Source organism: Hyla sarda, chromosome 2 (assembly GCF_029499605.1).
Source record: "Hyla sarda isolate aHylSar1 chromosome 2, aHylSar1.hap1, whole genome shotgun sequence".
In the NCBI taxonomy this organism is placed as follows: Eukaryota; Metazoa; Chordata; class Amphibia; order Anura; family Hylidae; genus Hyla; species Hyla sarda.
In genome coordinates this window covers 418578141-418599926 of record NC_079190.1, presented here as the reverse complement: position 1 = coordinate 418599926, position 21786 = coordinate 418578141, and the positions used below count along the sequence as shown (strand labels likewise).

At 41.8% G+C, this 21786-nt stretch overlaps 1 protein-coding gene across 1 annotated transcript in view; it reads left to right on the top strand.

Moving 5' to 3' along the window:
- GPR143 (G protein-coupled receptor 143) overlaps nt 1-16460 on the top strand; it is a 69317-nt gene extending 52857 nt beyond the window's left edge. Inside the window, exons 8-9 of the mRNA XM_056560812.1 lie at nt 5436-5688; nt 16249-16460. Of these exons, the coding sequence (XP_056416787.1) occupies nt 5436-5688; nt 16249-16364 (369 nt within the window). The 3' untranslated portion in view covers nt 16365-16460. The remainder of the gene's footprint in view (nt 1-5435; nt 5689-16248) is intronic.
- The last annotated feature ends 5326 nt before the right edge of the window (nt 16461-21786 follow it).

Here is a 21786-nt window from a genome sequence, read left to right as displayed (position 1 = left end):
AAACGCCAGTGAGGTGTAAATACTCACTGCACCCCTTATTCAATTCTGTGGGTGGTGTAGTTTCCAAAATGGGGTCACGTGGGGGGGGTTCACTGTTCTGGCACCACGGGGGGCTTTGTAAACGCACATTGCCCCCGACTTCTATTCCAACCAAATTCTGTCTTCAAAAGCTCAATGGTGCTCCTTCTCTTCTGAGCATTGTAGTGCGCCCGCAGAGCACCTTATATCCACATATAAGGTATTTCCATACTCAGAAGAAATGGGGTTACAAATTTTGGGGGTCATTTTCTCCTATTACCCCTTGTAAAAATATAAAATGTGGGGGAAAACCAGCAATTTAGTAAAAAAAAAATGTTTTTTCCTTTACACATCCGACTTGAGCAAAAAGTCGTCAAACACCTGTGAGGTTTTAAGGCTCACTGTACCCCTTGATGTGTTCCTTGAGGGGTGTAGTTTCTAAAATAGTATGCCATGTGTTTTTTTTTTGCTGTTCTGGCACCATAGGGGCTTCCTAAATGTGACATGCCCTCCAAAAGCCATTTCAGCAAAATTCGCTTTTCAAAAGACAAATGTGACTCCTTCTCTTCTGAGCATTGTAGTGCGCCAGCAGAGCACTTGACGTCCACACTTGAGGTATTTCCATACTCAGAAGAGATGGGGTTACAAATTTTGGGGGGTATTTTGTCCTATTATCCCTTGTAAAAATTAAAAATTTTGGGGAAAACTAGCATTTTAGTGGAAAAAAAATAAATAAATCACTTACACATCCAACTTTAACAAACAGTCGTCAAACACCTGTGGGGTGCTAAGGCTCACTGGACCCCTTGTTACGTGCCTTGAGGGGTGTAGTTTCCAAAATAGTATGCCATGTGTTTTTTTTTTTTTTTTTGCTGTTCTGGCACCATAGGGGCTTCCTAAATGTGACATGCCCCACAAAATATATAGAAAAAGACAGAGGAGACACAATGCGCATCTAAGCGTAGTAAAAAAATAGATATTCTGAGTGTATAAGAAAAAAATTAAATTAAAAATGGATGTCGGCTCCAAAGAAGGGGGGAGCAGCCGATTCAGATTAACATTTTAGGTTGATATGTTAGGTATGCTCACCTTTCTGTGTTGTACCGTGGGCACAACACCAGTAGACGCTTGTTTCCCACTATTCTGGGGGACGCAGATTGGAGGAGTGCAGCCGGCACTAGACCCGTTCTCAACGGCGGAGGTCGGTCACTTGAATGGAAGAGTATCGGTCCCTTGGTCCCGAGAAAAAAGAAGTGCTTCTATGGGCGCTCACCTCCATCACAGATGTAGTCCGTCACAGGTATGTGGATGTTTCCAAGAACTTAGTGAAATAAAACCGCTTGGACACGGATGTATTTAGAAAATAAAAAGAAGGTTTATTCCTTCAGCATGCAATACAGCAACGCGTTTCGAGGGGCGGGGACCCCCTCTTCGTCAGGCTATCTGATTGGGCAGTGCGGATGTCCTTTATTTATACCTCATTTGCCCGCGAAAATCACATATGTGTGTTATATAACATGAAATAAAAAATAATAAAAATCCATAGAAAAGAAGACATTTACATTATCATTGGAAGTGAGCATTCTTTAAAATAACCCACAGATGGTCAATTTGACTAACCCTTATATTTTGCACCTTGTCTTGTATTGCATATGTAATATGTAATGATTCTGCAGACGTCGGGCCATTTCAAACGCTCCCCCTTCGGAGATCTGCAGTGGCTGGGTGAGAGGTCTGAGGCACCGATCGCCGGTCCATCCACACATCTGTCATCCTGGCCGCTTATTGGATGGGGGACCGGCATCGATGAGTCAAAAGAAAAGAGCAACACCGGTGAGATCGAGACCGGACCTTTGCAGTAGGTCAAGCAGAAATGCAAAGCAGCCCGCGACGGAGACATATAAAGAAGGGGGGACATAGCTTGCCCAGTCAATGTGTGATGACACCGGCATGTAATAGTGCTGCCCCTCGGCAGGGCAATTCCCTGAATTTTCATAAGCATACATTTAAATTTTAAATATTAAATACAGAAACCCATTTCCCCATACAAGGATAATTACATTTATTTTAATGATTATGAATACACATATGTGTATGTATATATACATACACACACATACATGCGCATAGTGGATGGATGTGTACTTTTCAGCTATTTGTTTCGTTTTGATTCAGTTTGTTTGTTATGGTTGTTGTGTCGGTATGTTATCTATTTCATCTTTTTAAGATATTAATTCCACCGCTTCATTCAGCCCATGTGGTTGTAACGTCTGGAGGCTGTAAATCCAGAACATTTCTTTGCGTGACAGGATTTCAAACCTATTTTTCTTTCCCGGTGGAATGTGCTCAATTGGGGTTATGGCTGCCATGTTTCCCTCATGCATCAGGCTCAGATGTCTAGATAGGCTATGGTGCATGAATGTCTTCTTTATGTTGGAACGGTGCTGATTCAATCTCAAGTGTAATGGTTGTGTTGTTCTTCCAACATATTGTTTGCCACATTGGCACTCTATGAGGTAGATGACATATTCTGTTTGGCATGTCATCAGATGTTTGATGGGAAAGCTTTCACCCGAATGGGTAAACGACAAAACTGGAAACATGGGAACTTACAAATGCAGAAAACCTAGATGCCTATGTTGCTTTACCATACGCCATAACCAAAAATGTTTTTCCAGTACCCATTCGGGTGAAAGCTTTCCCATCAAACATCTGATGACATGCCAAACAGAATATGTCATCTACCTCATAGAGTGCCAATGTGGCAAACAATATGTTGGAAGAACAACACAACTATTACACTTGAGATTGAATCAGCACCGTTCCAACATGAAGAAGAGATTCATGCACCATAGCCTATCTAGACATCTGAGCCTGATGCATGAGGGAAACATGGCAGCCATATCCATAACCCCAATTGAGCACATTCCACCGGGAAAGAAAAATAGGCTTGAAATCCTGTCACGCAAAGAAATGTTCTGGATTTACAGCCTCCAGACGTTACAACCACATGGGCTAAATGAAGCGGTGGAATTAATATCTTAAAAAGATGAAATAGATAACATACCGACACAACAACCATAACAAACAAACTGAATCAAAACGAAACAAATAGCTGAAAAGTACACATCCATCCACTATGCGCATGTATGTGTGTGTATGTATATATAAATACACATATGTGTATTCATAATCATTAAAATAAATGTAATTATCCTTGTATGGGGAAATGGGTTTCTGTATTTAATATTTAAAATTTAAATGTATGCTTATGAAGATTCAGGGAATTGCCCTGCCGAGGGGCAGCACTATTACATGCCGGTGTCATCACACATTGACTGGGCAAGCTATGTCCCCCCTTCTTTATATGTCTCCGTCGCGGGCTGCTTTGCATTTCTGTTTGACCTACTGCAAAGGTCCGGTCTCGGTCACACCGGTGTCGCTCTCTTCTTTTGACTCATCGACGCCGGTCCCCCATCCAATTAGCGGCCAGGATGACGGATGTGTGGATGGACCGGCGATTGGTGCCTCAGACCTCTCACCCAGCCACTGCAGATCTCCGAAGGGAGAGCGTTTGAAATGGCCCGACGTCTGCAGAATCATTACATATTACATATGCAATACAAGACAAGGTGCAAAATATAAGGGTTAGTCAAATTGACCACCTGTGGGTTATTTTAAAGAATGCTCACTTCCAATGATAATGTAAATGTCTTCTTTTCTATAGATTTTTATTATTTTTTATTTCATGTTATGTAACACATATATGTGATTTTCGCGGGCAAATGAGGTATAAATAAAGGACATCCGCACTGCCCAATCAGATAGCCTGACGAAGAGGGGGTCCCCGCCCCTCGAAACGCGTTGCTGTATTACATGCTGAAGGAATAAACCTTCTTTTTATTTTCTAAATACATCCGTGTCCAAGCGGTTTTATTTCACTAAGTTCTTGGAAACATCCACATACCTGTGACGGACTACACCTGTGACGGAGGTGAGCGCCCATAGAAGCACTTCTTTTTTCTCGGGACCACGGGACCGATACTCTTCCATGCCCCACAAAAACCATTTCAGAAAAACTCACTCTCCAAAATCCCATTGTCGCTCCTTCCCTTCTGAGCCCTCTACTGTGCCCTCCGTACACTTGACATACACATATGAGATATTTCCTTATTCGAGAGAAATTGGGCTACACATTTTAGGAAGATTTCTCTCCTTTTACCCCTTGTAAAAAATTAAAAACTGGGTCTACAAGAACATGCCAGTGTAAAAAATGAAGATTTTGAATTTTCTCCTTCAATTTGCTGCTATTCCTGTGAAACACCTAAAGGGTTAACAAATCTTTTGAATGTCATTTTGAATACTTTGGGGGGTGCAGTTTTTATAATGGAGTCATTTGTGGGGCATTTCTAATATGAAAGCCCTTCAAATCCACTTCAAAACAGAACTGGTCTCTGAAAAATTTTGATTTTGAAAATTTTGTTAAAAATTTGAAAATTGCTGTTGAACTTTGAAGCCCTCTGATGTCTTCCAAAAGTAAAAATATGTCAACGTTATGATGCAATCATAAAGTAGACATGTTCTATATGTGAGTCAATATATAATTTATTTGGAATATTAATTTTCCTTATAAGCAGAGGGCTTCAAAGTTAAAAAAATGCAAAATTTTAATTTTTTTCATAAAATTTTGGAATTTTTCACCAAGAAACGATGCAAGTATCGACAAAATTTTACCACTAACGTAAAGTAGAATATGTCACGAAAAAACAATCTCAGAATCAGAATGAAAGGTAAAAGCATTCCAGAGTTATTAATGCTTAAAATGACAGTGGTCAGATGTGCAAAAAATGGCCGGGTCCTACAGTGAAAATATTCTGGGTCCTTAAAGAGTTAACAGCATTTTTCTCCTTTCTTTGAAATTGAGCTAAAAGGGAGATTCATCAAGACCTGTGCAGACAAAATGTTGACCAGTTGCCCATTACTACCAATCAGATCGCTTCTTTCATTTCTCAGAGGCCTTTTAATAAATTAAAGAAGCAATCTGATTGGTTGCTATAGGTAACTGGTCAACTTTGCCTCTGTACAAGTTTTAATGAATCTCCCCCATAATTATTATTTTACTGTATGTCACTTTGAGTTAGAGTAAATTGTCACTTAGCTGTTGATAGGACGTGCAGACGTAAAAACACGTTGTCAGTGTATGAGATGCTAATACAAAACTGAATATGTCTGGACTTAGTGTTGACAAATGGCAAAAAACAAACAAACACAAACAGTATCTTATTTATTTATTTATTTTTTATATAGAACAATGTTTACATATGGCATACACATGTAAACCCAGTATTTTGGTGCACACATGCATGTATGCTATGTCACATTACTGCATAATCTCAACAATTTTTCTTCTCTTTTAGGGTATACTGAATCCAATGCAGGGATTTCTGTTTTCTCTGGCATTTTACGGGTGGACAGGTTGGAGCATTAGTTTCAGGTCTCAGCAAAAAGAAATCCCATGGGATCATATGTCCAGCTCATCTGCTGCAGAGTTGGCACGCAATGGCGCCATTGGTTCCTTCCTAAACTATCCTGGCTACATCCAGGACTCTAACAAGGCAGAAATGGAGAATAGCCAGCAGACCGATGAAGCACTAAGCATACTTTCTGAAGGTAATGGGAGTATAGCTGAGAGGATAACCAGAAATTCTCCAATTTACCAAGGATGGTAGTTATCAGTCACTTACCTCTATATGAGCATCCAAACTACTGATATCAGCTGAGAAAAAGATACATTGGACCAAGTGTATTTCCAACCTGTACACACAAGAAGGAAGGCATATAGCTTGAACCAGGGCTCATGAAAGCATATCTGTCATTTAACAAACAGTTAACATGCAGAGACATATGAAAAGTTTTGATCAACCAAGGTCAAAGTGCGGAAGCCCCCACTGATCATTCGGACGAGCAAGGGAAGTGCGCTATCACTCACTTTACTCTCCGCCTCGCAACGATTTCTATTCAGCTTCACTAGATGGCTTTACTAGTCTAGATAATCTGAATGGTGATCACTGCAAGCCAAGGAGTGAGGCGCTACCGTGCGAAAGATTGGTGGGGGCCTCAGCACTAAGATACCGACCGATCAAAGCTTTTATTATGTCTGTGACATTTCAAACGTTTTTTTTTTAATTGACAGGTACTCCATACCTTACTTTCCTGGTGAATTTGGCACTGCCTAGCTGTATATTATCATATTATCAAAATGTTAAAGAAACAGTAATACATTTGTATTATGCACAAAAAAATAAAATAAAATAAAAATCCCATTAACACTTTTGTTAATATACTCCTCTTCCTTAACCCTGTACTGTTTTATGTTGCTTTGCAAACTATATAGAATATAAAGCATTATAAGGGGCATATATATATATATATATATATATATATATATATATATATATTTTTTTTTTTTCATAAACCTCAGAAAAGTCTAAGGGTCCCTATTATACAGTAGGATAGGCAATGAATTGATGCACAAGCTAATCCTGCAAAAAAAAAAGAAAAAAAAATATTTTGTCAGCTGCAAATTTCCTCTGTAATAGGTGATATGCGGCCAATGAATGATGGAAGCACGACCAATCCAGTAATCAATTCTCTATTTGTAGTTTAAGGGTACGTTCACACGAGCGGATCCCCAGCGTATTTTACGCTGCGGATCCGCCGCAAAAAGACCGCTGTATGGTGACTTTACATGTGCCTTCTCGGAGCGGCAATATGCTGCTACGAACAGACACATTGACGCGATGTGCAAGTCGCTGTGTATGCGCAGTGTATTCGCACACTGCTCTATGAGCTAGGCCGAGAGCTGCCGCGAAGTGCGAGTTTACTGCGCACTCGCACATTGCAGTGTGTCTACACAAAGCGGCGTTTTGCTGCTACGAACAGGCAGATGTAAAGACAGCATACAGCGGTCCTTCAGCGGTGAATCCGCAGCATAAAATATGCTGGGGATCTGCTCATGTGAACGTACCCCAAGACCAAGCATGGTGGACCAAAGGGTGTAGTTAAAGTGGGTGGAGTTGCACTTGGGAAATGGAGACTAGAATTCTAAATGGCTCATGATAGGGGGACCTGGTACATGTTTTTCACATGGGGGGGGGGGGGACCTTTTGAATGCTATTGTTGCTTTTTTCTAGTGTTTCCAAATGTTCCCTCTTAGATCTACAATGGCCCAGATTTATCAAACTGTGTTAAAGAAAAAGTGCAGAGATTTTCCCACAGCAACCAATCACAGCTCAGCTAATGAGCTCTGGTAAAGTGAAAGCTGAGCTGTGATTGGTTGCTGTTGGGAAATCTCTCCATTTTTTTCTCTCACACAGTTTGATAAATCTGGGCCTATATGAGTTAAATGCATACTTCCTTATGTGGTGTCGGGGTGTTGCAATGGTGTAGCAGGGTCTGGTGTTATTAACCCTGTGGGGTAAGGTGTTATTAACCCCGGATTAGTTGTGACGCCAGGATGTGGTTATTCCGGTATGGTAACCGCCGTCAACCAACCCAAAACGGTCTTCAATAAAAGAATGTCCACAGCAGGAATTATGCCAATAACTGGAACTTTTACTTGAAATTCTTATTAAACAGTCTTTACAAATATGCAGTTTCTCTAGAGGCAACCAGGATGCAGGATACCTCACAGGCTTGCTGGTACTTGTAGTATTGAGATGATTTATGCAGGCTACTGTGCTACTAATATCATTCTTGAGTTGGGTAGTAGTCACTAGAATTGTAGATAGAGCTTGATAACTCATGTTTTGAAGTGGCTGCAGGTTCTTTAGGCTTTGGCCTAGATTAAATGAATTTAGTAGATGCAGAGATTGTGCTTGCTTTGTAGCAAGTAACTAAGAGGAAAGAGAGCTAACTGAGAGACTACAGCCCTTTATATACTGGGGGGCTGGACTAAAGCCCATTGGTTGCTAAGCCTGTGGTTCCTGTGCCCATGGCACTCTGGGTAGTGTCACATGACAGTGGTTCACATGACTAACCAAGAACTTTATGTATAATGAACAATATGTACACAACACATTTACAATGCATTAACAGAAGGTGAGCAAGGGGTGAGCCCTGCAGGAGAGTCCTATGGACTGCAGGGACTCTTCCGGAGGGGACCTAGAGATGGTACAGGACCATGTCTTGTACCGGGACACAACACTTACTTTTAAAGGGGTACTCCGGCACTAAGACATCTTGTCCCCTATCCTATGGAGCTGCCACACCCCCTCCCATAGGCTTGCATTCAGGGGGTGGAGCGTGACATCACACAGGGGCGGGGCTGTGACGTCACAATGCTCCGGCCCCCGTGATCGCCGGTAATCAGACCCGGAGCGAACGTGCTCCGGGGAATGATTCTAATGGGGTGCTGCGTGCAAGATCACGGGGGTCCCCAGCGGCGGGACCCCCGTGATCAGGGCTCTTATCCCCTATCCTTTGGATAGGGGATAAGATGTCTTAGCGCTGGAGTACCCCTTTAAGGAAATTTCTTCAGCCATTTGTTCAGGCAATGTTCATACTGCGGAATGTTTGCACAGAGAATCAGGAATGCACTGTCTCATAGAAGGCTATGCATTCTGTGCGGAGTCTGCAGAAAGAATAAACATGTTTATTCTTTTTGCAGACATGGAAAATGGAATTTCCACGCCGGAAACCTGTGACACTGATATTCCGCCATGTGCACAGCACAGCAGAATCCTGTTAAATTCAACAGGACTCTGCTGCAGCAGAATCTCTGTGCCAAATTCCAATGCGGAATCCGGCACGGAAATTCTGATGCGTGAACATAGCCTTAAAGTGGAAATATTTCCTTCATCAGTACATTTTTTATGGTGGCTGCCATCTTGCCTGAACTGATTTTAATTGCATGTATTGATATGCTATACCGCAGGACCCATGGATCATAGACAACAATAGACTGCCCAAAGCCTCAGTTAATTAGAATGGGAGCTTTTTTTGGGCATGCTGTGTGACCTATGCAGGGAGGAGGATGCTGAGCTTCAGCTAATGAAAATGATGTCTTATCTATATACTCATATTATTTCTGTTCCCAACCTTTTGTAAATCTTTATCGCCTATTTTACTGCAAGGTTGATTTCATGGTTACAGCAGGTTTCCTGACTAATCATTTGCTTTCTATCCATGCCACTTTCATACTACAAAGGCTGATGCAACCTGTTTCATGGACACATTGGTTTAGAAATAGTACCCTCTGTGCCATTTTCATTACCCCCTTATGCCATTTCTTCAGCTCCCTTTGGCATTTCAGAAGTTTGGGGGTCTGCGCAGGATTTTTCAGGACCCCCTGTATGTTCTGTACACCCGCAACTACCTAGTTACCAACCGCCAGTTTTTTATTGGGTCCCACAGGATCTCAATCCCGATGCAGGGCTCTAGTGCAGACGACTAAATTCACTGAAGTGTTCTATAGCAATGGAGTCATACTTTGTAAAGAGCACAGTCTTCTGTATAAATATGTACAGTATGTGACAAATGACAAACACAAAGAGGAGGAACACACCTGCAAAATTTTCATGTTCTGTTATTTTACGAAAAAAATCTACCCTGGTGAGGTGATGTAGTCTATGTACCCTATTTGCGGAAGACGCTAAAAGGAAATAGTCAAGATGACCCTTATTTGTACAACCCTTCAGACACTGCTGTTTATGTAGCTGACTGGGGCAGTGTCTGAAGTGAGACATGAAGGACAATGTTGGCTCTACCTTTATTTGCTTTAGTTCTGTCAGTTTTTCCACGACATCTCAAAAGAGTGAAATGTACACATGAAATTGGATTTATGTCTCATCACAAGTTCTGGGAAAAAAATCTATTTGAGTAAACAAAAAATAAAAAATGCTTTTTGAATTTGTAGCTATTGTAAAATGATTTAGACTTTTAGATTTATAGAATATTGAATCTGTATATTTTCTCTACCACAAATGCAATTGTAGTAAACTACTTATATACTCGAGTATAAGCCGACCCGAATATAAGCCGTGGCCCCTAATTTCACCCCAAAAACCCAGGAAAAGTTATTGACTCGACTATAAGCCTAGGGTGGGAAATACATCATCCCCCCCCATGTAATCATCCAGACCCCCGTCATCATCCAGACCCCCATCATTATCCCCCCCCCCCCCCTTCATCATCACTGCCTGTCAATCCCTTCATCAATGGTCTTCAACCTGCGAACCTTCAGATGTTGCAAAACTACAGCTCCCAGCATGCCCGGACAGCCATCGGCTGTCCGGGCATGCTGGGAGTTGAAGTTTTGAAACCTCTGGAGGTCCGCAGGTTGAAGACCACTGCGGCATTAGTCATCATCCAGCCCCCTCCTTTTGTTTTCTACTCACCTCCCCTTGGTGGGAAGTTAGGGTGAGCTGGTCCGGGCCATCTATGCTGCAGGGACCGTCCTGTGGGGATGGTTAGTCGTTGCGGGCTGTCCATTTTCATCGGGGAGCCCTCTTCTCCGCACTTTGGGCCTGCCCGGGACTAATGACGTTGCCTTGACGACGACGCACAGGGACGTTCATGCGCAACGTCCCTGTGCGTCGTCGTCAAGGCAATGTCACTAGAGGGACCCCCGGTGAAAATGGACAGCCCGCAACGACTAACCATCCCCACCGGATGGTCCCTGCAGCATATATGGCTCGGACCAGCTCACCCTAACTTCCCGCCTAGGGAAGGTGAGTACAAAACAAAAGAGGGGGGGGGGGCTGGACGATGATAGATGCCACAGTGGTCTTCATCCTGTGGACCTCTAGAGGTTTGAACTACAACACCCAGCATGCTTAGAGTTGTAGTTTTGCAACATCTGGAGGTCCGCAGGTTGAAGACCACTGAGAAGGGATTGACAGGCGGAGAGTTCACTCGAGTATAAGCCGAGGGGGGCGTTTTCAGCACGAAAAATCGTGCTGAAAAACTCGGCTCATACTCGAGTATATACGGTAGTATTCCCTTGATGTAGGGATGAGATAGGATATCCCACTACCAGAAGAAGGGAGACATTCAAAATACACACACCACTGATCACCCCACGAGCCCATTGCTGTTGGGTGGACAATAATTCATTTGTGCCCTGTTTCACCCTTTTTCTACAGGCTCTATCCTTCTATCCACAGTTTAGCCATATCTGTAGTAGGGCTACTCTATGTCTCTCTTTTCTAACCTATACTGACTTTGAAGCACTTTTACATTTTATGCTTCACTTTCCAAGCTCACAAGTCTGTGTCTGGAGATTCAGGACATAGGCCATATTCATTATAATCGGGATATGGGTAGGTTCACATCTATGCCTCAAGCATATGTACCAAAAGAAGACTAATTTATCTCAATGTTGCATACATTTTTGTGGTATACGTTTTTGTTTGTGGTGAATATTTGTATCCATTTGCATGGATTTTAAACATATACTTTTATGGGGAAAAAAATGTATACCTCAGCATGTGATTTGTTTGTGGTACAGAAAAGTAGTGCATGCAGAACTTTTTTATCCCACAATAAAATCGTACACAAACGTACAGGGGACAAAATTAATAATGGAAGTCTATGGTAATACCACAGCATATGATCAGGTACCATTTAAACATATCTCGTGGTAAAGGTGTGAATGAGCCCTAACCTGTCACCTCACTGTAACATAGCTCGTAAGTGTATAGATGTAAAGGACACCGAAATGCAGGGTATATTAAAAATGTTACTACAAATGCGGTCTAATGCGCCGCATAAAATTATTTATACTGTAATAATCAAGTATACCAATTGCTAATTAAAGGGTTAGTCTGTTGTTAGAAAATTATACCTGGGTGTCTAAAGCGCATCCACCATTTTGTGTCAATATGTCACATACTGTCACCATCTCAAAGTGTTTGGCAATACCCTTAGTCCAGTAGCTCCGCACAGTTTTCCCTCTGAGTATGGTACTTCCACATACCACACTGTCTGAATACAATACCGCACCATGCTGTCGCCCTTAAAACCGTGACTCACACCTCCAGAAAATGCTTATATACTAATATACATATATGCCCCTAAAATTCAATAAACACTGTGTCCCCTGAAAACCATTATTCCACAGGGATGGAAACAGACAGCAGAGGGCCCCTGTGTAAAGTAAAGAATGTGCCTGCCCCCCCCCCCCAAAAAAAAAAAAAAGTTTAAGAAAAATGTACTATGCCTTAAAATTGCACTGCGATTCATATTAATCTGCATTAGGTAGACAGCAGTTCCCCCACATTAGGTAGCATAGTTTCCCCACATTAGGTAGTGTAGCATTGTTTCCCCATGTTAGGTAAAGTAGCATCGTTTCCCCACATTAGGTAGCATAGTTTCCACACATTAGGTAGCATTGCCCCCTCACAACACACACACACACACTCACTCACTCACCTGGCCTGCGCCATTTACATCTCCATATGGGGACTTTCTGGCGGACGCGCACCGCTGCAAGGAAGTTCCCGCAGGCAGATGTACGTAGCAGTTTAGTGACAGGGCAAGACTGGTTGCCCCATCATATGGGCACCCGGTCCCATGGTAGGGCCAGCCGCCACCTGCCGCCCTTACACGCTGGTCCCCTGTGCAGCTGAATCGGCTGCACAGGCGATATGTCCGCCCCTGTTATGCCACCCAAATTAATTAAAGTGGTTCTCCATGAATAAAATACCAGAGCTAATTTGTTACAAAAACAGTGCCACCCCTGTCCTCAGTTTGTGTGTGGTTCTGCAGCTTAGTACCATTTTTTTTTCTTGGACTTTTTTATGGTATATGACATGAACAAAAATAACAAATTCTGGACTTTGGTATTTTTTTAGGTGTACGCCATTGAGCGTGCAGTTTAATTAACATTTAAATAGTTCGGACACTTACACACATGGCGATACCCCATATGTTTATTTTTGTTTACATTATTTTATTATAATGCGAAAAGGGGGTGATTTTAACTTGTATTAGGAAAGGGGTTGATTCACATTTATTAACATTTTTTTTAAATTGTTTTCACAATTTTTTAGTCTCCATAGGGGACTATTATATGCAATATTTAGATTGTAAACACTAAACAATGCAGTGCGATGTCTTCCTGCAGCACTAGAGCGCTGACTGTGCTAATTTTAACAGAGTTTGTGGGCTGCTCAAATTGTATCCACATTTCTCCCACAGTGTGACATCCTAAGCTTCACCTCCTCGTTACCGGAACCATACCCCCTTTTATCAATGCAATGCCCCCTTTGTTAGAGCAGGCAGTATCTAAAAAACATATAAATTGCAAAAAGAGTAGAGTAAGAATGGTGCAGTTGCCCATAGCAACCAATCAGATTCTTCTTTCCTTTTTTAGAGGCCCTTTTAAAATAAAAGAAGCAATTTGATTGGTTGCTATGGGCAACTACACCACTTTTCCTCTACACAGGTTTTGATAAATCTTCCACATAATGTAGTGGTGTAAAAGTAGTGAACAGCATGCAAAGCAGTGCAGATTGCACCAATATTTTAGCACATTTTTTATTTGTAAATCTGGGCCAATGTTTATCTCAGTCATGCAACACTACCCTCCCCGATCTCTTTATAGTGCTTGAAGGGGTACTCTGCTGCTCAGCGTTTGGAACAAACTGTTCTGAACGCTGAAGCCGGCAGCAGGAGCTTGTGACATCTTAGCCCTGCCCCCTCATTATGTCACGCCCCACCCCCTCAATGTAAGTCTATGGGAGGGGGCGTGACAGATGTCACACCCCCTCCCATAGACTTGCATTGAGGGGGCGGGGAGTGACATCATGAGGGGGCGGGGCTATGACATCACGAGCTCCCAGCACCGGCTCCAGCGTTCTTAACAGTTTGTTCCAAACGCTGTGCAGCATAATGCCCCTTTAAAAGTGCTGGCAGACTAAAAAACTATTGCCATTACTGTTGTTTGAGTTTTTCTTTGTTAAATACAAAAAAAAAATCTGATACCGTTTTGCAACTATGTATGTGTTCAAGCATGTCTTAATTTTACTCACCATGACGCATTGGTTTTCTAATTGTGGACATGTATTCTATCTGTATTATCTCTGTTGGTATCAATAAAAACAGATTATACATGAAAAAAAAACTATGTTAAATAGCGAGCTTGCAAGACAACTTAGATTTCTTTATCAAGAACTTGATTTTTATTGAAAAATAAAATAATTATTTTTGTCATTGATTCATTGAGATCTGATTATCAAATACTCTGGATTGTTAGATATTGTATAAAACTTACCTGTTAAAGAGTACCTGTCCCCAAACTAACTTTCAGTATATTGTTCTCTATGTAATTATAAGACACTTTGCTATTTACTTACTGTTAGACTAGGTTTAGACTACGGAATCTCCAGGCAGAAAATTTCCGCCCGGAGATTCCGAGTGCGGCCAGCGCCGGCTGAATCAGTCGGCTCTAGGACCGCGCTGACACTGCAGTCTCCAATAGACTGCAATGTGTTCCGCACGGATTTCCGCCTGAAGAAAAAGCACCGCCTTTCTTCAGGCTGAAATTTCTAAGCGGATTTTCAAAGCGGATTTTCCGCTTCACAAATTCCGAGGTGGGAATTTGTGAACGGAAACCCATTCACTACACTAGACATTTTAGCAAGCGGATTTTCTGTCTGAAATTCCGTAGTCTGAACCTAGCCTTAACATTCTCAACCTTTATATGTTTTTTAATGTGATTAAAAAAAACAGCCACTAGGGGGCTCTGTTCTGTTCCCTGCCACAAGTCAACAGTTATATTGGTCTCCTCCCGGCCTGGCAGGAGAGCAAACTCAGGAATTATGGGGGAGATTTATCAAAACCTGTCCAGAGGAAAAGTTGCTGAGTTGCCCATAGCAACCAATCAGATTGCTTCTTTCAGTTTTGAAAAGGCCTCTACAAAATGAAAGCAGCGATCTGATTGGTTGCTATGGGCAACTCAGCAACTTTTCCTCTGGACAGGTTTTGATAAATCTCCCCCTATGTGTGGGGCATGGTGAGGCACAGCTCTCCCAGGCTTCAGTGACGTTGTGCCTACTGGGGAATGCCCACTTTCTCCTGCCAAGACCTTACACATTGTGGTCAAGGGGAAAGGTATGATACAGAGCTTTTTAAAGCTCAGTGTTTTGTGTTTTTTTGTTTTTTTTTAAAGGGCAACTCCGGTGGAAAAAAATGTTTTCAAATCAACTGGTGCAAGAACATTAAACAGATTTGTAAATTACTTCTATTTAAAAATATTAACCCTTCCAGTACTTATCAGCTGCTGTATATTACAGATATACTGCAGAGACATTTGTGAAGTTTTTTTCTGTCTGACAACAGTGCTCTCTGCTGACACCTCTGTCCGTGTCAGGAACTGTCCAGAGCAGGAGAAGTTTTCTATGGGATATGATTCTAATCTGGACAGTTCATGACACAGACAGGGGTGTCAGCAGAGAGCACTGTTGTCAGACAGAAAAGAAATTCATAAGTTTCTTTGTTTTATACAGCAGGTAATAAGTACTGGAAGGATTAAGATTTTTTTTAATAGAAGTCATTTACAAATCTGTTTATCTTTCAGGCACCAGTTGATTTGAAAACATTTGTTTTCTACTTGTTGCCACTGGAGTTCTCCTTTAAGGGCAGGAGGGTAGTTAGGAGTAGTTGGGTATTAGAATCTAAGTTAGTTTAGAAAATATGGATTGATGACAGGTACTCTTTAACTGAAATAACTAACAGAGAGGAATCTGAATGCAAAATGTGAACCGTAAAGGAAATTTGTCACTCATATTTATGATTTCAGCTGCAGACACCGTCAGATAGGTGACAGGAGGACAATATCAAACATACCTCCGTTAGTGTTGACCGGTTTGCCAAAACTTTTTTTCCCCTTGATTTTCTCTTAGTGCTCCAGTGTCAAGAAGGCAGGGCCAAACTGCTAAAACGCTTCTCTCTTGGGTCCCCTTTCCCTCCTATAGCTAGTTGATTGATATACAGGGTGCCTTGCCTTGTCTTCAGATCCCATGCAATGTGAAGCAGTTTGGCCCAGCCTCCTTGACACTTGAACACAGGGAGAAAATCCTTGTGGCCAACCCATGAGCATAAACAAAGATATGATTGATATTGATGCGAACACAAACAAACAAAAAAAAAAAACATTAGAAAACCATAAAATAAGGAGAATAAATCAATTAATGGTTTCCTGAATTCCAGTCTCTTTTGTTTTGCTAGGTTCTGAAGCTAGCACAATTGAAATCCACATTTCCAATGACGTGCCAGATTTTTATGACATAGAGGCTGATGATGAATCAGTGGAAAACTGTGACACCGAAAAGTTGGTAAAATGATTGTTACAGTCAACCAAAGGATGCAGGCCGAGAGTCATATTGTCATCAAATCTCCAGAATTTTCATTGAAATTTATACCTTATTAAAATAATTTTGTGAGCCATGGCTATTGATTACATTGCGCATATTCAATAAAGCTTTTGTACAGAATTAGCTTTTCTAGGGCTTAAACTAGGGGTATTCCAGGATTTTTTATTTTATTTGACTATGCTACAGGGGCTGTAAAGTTAGTGTAGTTCATAATATAGTGTCGGTACCTGTGTGTGATGCTTTTCTCACAATTCTTCTGGGATTTTCACCCCAATATTTATTTTTAACAGCATACAAAATGACTGTTGTCTCAGATTTTTCCCAGGTTGCAATGCGGCCGAGACCTGACTCACTAGTCAGCTGATGACAGGGAGCCTGTCTGCTTCAATGGCTGGAGGGATCGCTTGGTGGGAGAGGGATCAATCTTCAACTAATGCAACAGTTGTAGGCACCTTGATTGAAAACCACAGGTCTTTTGAATGGATGCAGCTCATTTATGTTTCAATGAGTGTGTGGTGGATGTGTGGGAGGAAGAAAAATGGAAATACTGGATCTGAAAGCAAAAGAAGAAAACTCAAACAGGAAATACCAGTTCACAAAAGCTAGCCACAGTATTTGGTAATCTCACAACACAGCCATTTAACCCAAAGACAATCGCTGATCCTTCCTAAGCATGTCCATTACTGTCTGGAAGGTAAGTACTTTAAATGTGCGTTCAGATGCAGTGACCATGAAAAACATAAAGATTTTCTTTTTTTTATAATAACAATTTCTAATATTAATTATTTGTTTTTTTACTACTTGATTACATATCACCTTTTTCCAAAAAAAACAAAAGAAAAAAAATGTACAACCATTTCTGCGATTTCTACACTAGCAAAAAGCTGGTGTGAAATTTTTTAGGTAAAATGGACTTTCACCCCTTTCAAAAATCATGTAAAAAATGAAACTTACATAGCCACACCCACGTTTGCAAAACTGGTGTGACTAGTGTAAGCCTTGGAAAATTCACATGCAAAACACTTTGAATATCTGATGTAAACTTTTTTGATGTGAACAGTTATTAATATGACCCCCATTGTGTGCAGGTGAAAGGTTTGGAAACAGGGCTCGGCTTCCAGCTGACTGCCAATATAGCTGGGAGTAAGGAGGAGTTCCAGCCCTTAGCCCTTCAGGGGCATCTTTGACTAATTTTCTTATAGAAGTGACTATTGTGTTAAGAGATGTGGGCCTCTTAATAAACTTGTATTAGTGTCTGTCTATATGTCGTAAAACAAAATCTACACCACCTATGAGATGGTGTAGATATCAACTACAATTTTTGAAAAATTCTAATATATATTATAGTAAATTCACTGGGGTGTGGGAGACCAAACACCTCCTAATAAGCTCCCCACATTTAACAAAAAAAAAATAATAAACTTATTTTCTAGGAAAGTGTAAAGATGGTGCAACGTGCACAATTTGTTTGCCAGAAAACTGGCATACATGCCTTGATACATTTATTACTCTGTCACCATTATAATCAGTGATTGACCCAACAATGATTGGGGGAAGGGTGATGCCCCACCCATGGAGATGGGGAGGCCATTGACCAAACAATTTAAAGGAGAATGTAAAAAGGATACCTGATGGTATGATTAATAGATTATTAAATTGGCTATTTTTTTTTATAAACTTTTTATTATGATCATTTGCATTGAAATACAGGACACAAGCATCATAAGTATAAGCGCTGCAGAACCTTACAACAAGAAACTGAGATGCATGAGCAGCAAATTCAGCCAGACTTGGCAGGAGACTAACGGAGAAAAGTGACATAATAAACACCAAAAAATTACATTTAATAAAAAATGTAAGATAAAAGAAAGGTCAGGGGTATCAAACAGTCAAGAATAAAAAGAAAGGATGGACAGAAAAACTAGTAGGGCACCTCTTGAGTGGGGGACACACTAGACTGGTATGTAGGGCTGAGCAGGAGCAGGAGAAGGCTTACCAGAGAAGAGAGCACAAATTAGAAGGAATCAGAATTCCTACGACAAAGAACGCACTCTAAGGAGGAGGCACTATGAACCTAAACTCAAGAGTCTCTCTGAATTTCAGCCAAGGGAGTCAGATGACACATCTGCTGCTTATCATATCAAATCTGAAAGGGCTTCGACAAATGACCGTTCACTCTGACCTGCCCTCGGGGGACTATTATAAGGGGCCATAATGTGGGTCTTCATCAAGAGCCCCACTCCAATATGTGCTAAAGGCGCCTCCAGGAAGAACCAGTCCACCTGGTCGAAAGCCTTTTCTGCGTTAGTGATAATAGTAGCAGTGGCGTAGCACTTTTATAAGTATGATGTATACCCAGAAATGCTCTCAAGGTGTTGTAGCGAGTTTTACAGTTATGTTCAAATCCAACTTGATCCAGGTGGATTTGAGCCTTCAGGAGAGGTTCAAGTTAGTGAACAATTTTGCATCAATATTTAGCAGGGAAATAGGACGGTAGCTCTGGCACATGATGGGATCTTTGCACTCCTTGGGTATCACTGTAAAAAAGGCCCAAAAAAATAATCAAGGAAGGAAGACATAGTGGAGGTGTCATTAAATGCAGTTAGGGGCATGGAGGAAAGGCCAGCCCACAGGGCTTTGTAGAATTCGGCCATGTACCCATCCTCACCCAGACTCTTCTTAGCAGGCTGTAAGGCACTGGCAGATTCTAGTTTGAGGTGAGAGAAGGGCTGCCTAAGAAACTCCATTGCCTCTTCTGACAGGGGCAGGAGGGCAATAAGAAAAATATTTTCCTGGAGAGAGGGCGGTACCGTGGCGGAGGGGTCATTATAGAGAGACATAAAGAAACTACAGAACACCTTCAAGATATCAGGTGTCCTGTAGGACAGCCAGATTTGTTTCCCAGACAGTTGCCAATAATATTTATTTTTGATGTTAAGGAGAGCTGTGTGCGAATTAAGTCATGTAAGGTCTGTTTCAGGTAGATTTTTAATTTTTTTATTTTCAACAAAACTATTTTTTTAATAAAACAAAACAATACAGTACAAAACAATCATTCAATCGTACAGTGTACTAGAAGGTGATTTGACATAACTAACAGTTTATCAAGTGGATGGATTCCAGGGTGTTCGAAGATCATATACCCATCTCGGGCAGGCGAGTCGAGATCCAGGTCGCCAAAGGTAGGAAGGGCACTTTTAGGAATCTCCATTCAGTAAGCAAAAAACACGTAATTTCAACAACATTGATCTGAGAACGTCATATCTCAAACATAGGCTCTAGTAATAGAACACTGTAGGGTGAGATAAGATAATATGAAATATAATAAAATAAAATGGAGTAGAAAAAATGGAAGAAACATGAGCAAGAGTAGAGGGATTCAGGAAAAAAGAGTGTAAGAGTAGAGTGGAGAAGGAAATAAGTGGGAGAGGAGCCAGATGATAGGGGAGGGGAAGAAGGGAAGGTGGGAGAGGGAAGGGATTAGACAGTGGGTGTTAAATCTCTCGGATCCGGGAAGCTCGAGGTCACCAGGGTATGACTTGGGTATTGAAGAGGGTAGAATGGATAGAAGGGCAATTTCTGGGGTGAGTTCAAGGCGTATCGAGGTGATATGTGCAATCATATCTAGTATTCTGGTCCAAAAATCTGTGAGACAGGGGCACGTCATAGTGCCCCTGTCCGAGGAGAATCGCCAACATCTATCTGAGGTTCCCTGGTAGAGAGTCGCCAGTAAGGTGGGAACTCTGTACCATCTAGTCAATATATTATAGTTGGTTTCCCGGGCTTTGCAGGATATGGAAGTCTTATGACAATTTTTGATAGCAGTACACCAGTCACTGTCGGGGATGGAGTGGCCCAGCTCTTTCTCCCACCCTGCTCTTTAGGGAAGGGGTTGTCCTGATATTTCGCCAATGAGAAGATTGTAAAGAAAGCTGATTGCATGTGGTACAGGTCTATTAGTGGCACATAGGCGTTCAAAGTTAGTCATGGGGTGTTGCAGGAGTAATTTATCCTTCATGGACTGGTAATAATGTTGTGTTTGTGCATATTGGAAGGAGTGGACAGAAGACGGAGCGATGTTTGAGATGATTTCCGTAAGAGGTTTCATGGACGTTTGGGTTAGGACATCCGAGAATGTGGCACCCTGGCCTTAGTTGTACATCAGGAAGCGACTTCTGGAAAGGGTGGGTGGGAAGGTGGGATTATCAAATAGAGGGGTCAATGGGCCTTCACATGGGAAAAGGTTAAGTTTACGCTGGTACAATACTCTTGTCTTATGTATTGAATGAAGGACAGGTGGGAGGTTCGAAACTAGTACGGGTGCAGAACGTGGGTGCCATAAGTATGCGATCAGGTCGCTCTTCATCGTTAGGCCCTGCAATGTCACCCATTGTTTGTTGAGTCGGTGGTGGCAGCAGTCTTGTATCCTGGTCAGGATTGCGGCTAAATAGTATGAAAGATAGTCTGGGAAAGCCAGACCTCCCTCATTTTTCCTCCTTATGAGAACATGCTTGGCCAGTCTAGGACGCTTTCTGGCCCAGAAAAATTCTGATTGGAGTGATGACAGGTCCCTGAAGAAGGAGCGAGGGAGATGGGTAGGTATACAGGAGAAAAGATAGAGAAGCCGGAGTAGAGTATTCATTTTCATGATGGTAACTCTACCTAACCAAGAGAAGTCTTCTCTTTCCCACTGGTCAGATCCCTCCTCAGGGAGTGTAGTAATGGGGGCAAGTTGAGTTTATATGTGTCTGACAGTTTGGCTGGAACCTTGATCCCCAGGTATTGGAGCGAAGAGGTGCTCCATCTGAAGGGATAGGTGGCTTGCAGGTGCAGCAGCAAGTGTGTGGGTAAAGTCAGGTTCAATGCTTCACATTTATTCTGGTTCAATTTGTAGTTGCTAAGCTGCCAGAAGGAACGAATTGTGGACATCAAGGACGGAAGGGAAGTAAGGGGGGAGGATAGGTACAGTAACAGGTCGTCCATGAAGGCTGAACATTTATGATGACACGACCCCACAGTGAGCCACCTAATATCGGGATTAAGGCGAATGTCATTTAATAGATGTTCCATGCAGAGAACATAGAGGAGGGGAGAGAGAGGGTGTGCCATTACAAATGTTCAAAGGTTTCGAGAGACGACCATTGATTCTGACTTGAGCTTGTGGTGAAGAATAGAGGGCTAAAATGCGTGAGAGCATAGACTTCCCAATACCTATTTGGGAGAGTGCGGCAGACATTAAGCCCAAATCCACCCTGTCGAAAGCCTTTTCGGCTTCAAGAGAGAGAAGGAAAAGCGGAGAGTCATGTGTGGTAGCATAATGAATGACGGAGAACATGCGGAGAGTTTTGTCTCTCGCTTCTCTACCTTTTATGAACTTGGTCATGGTGGATTA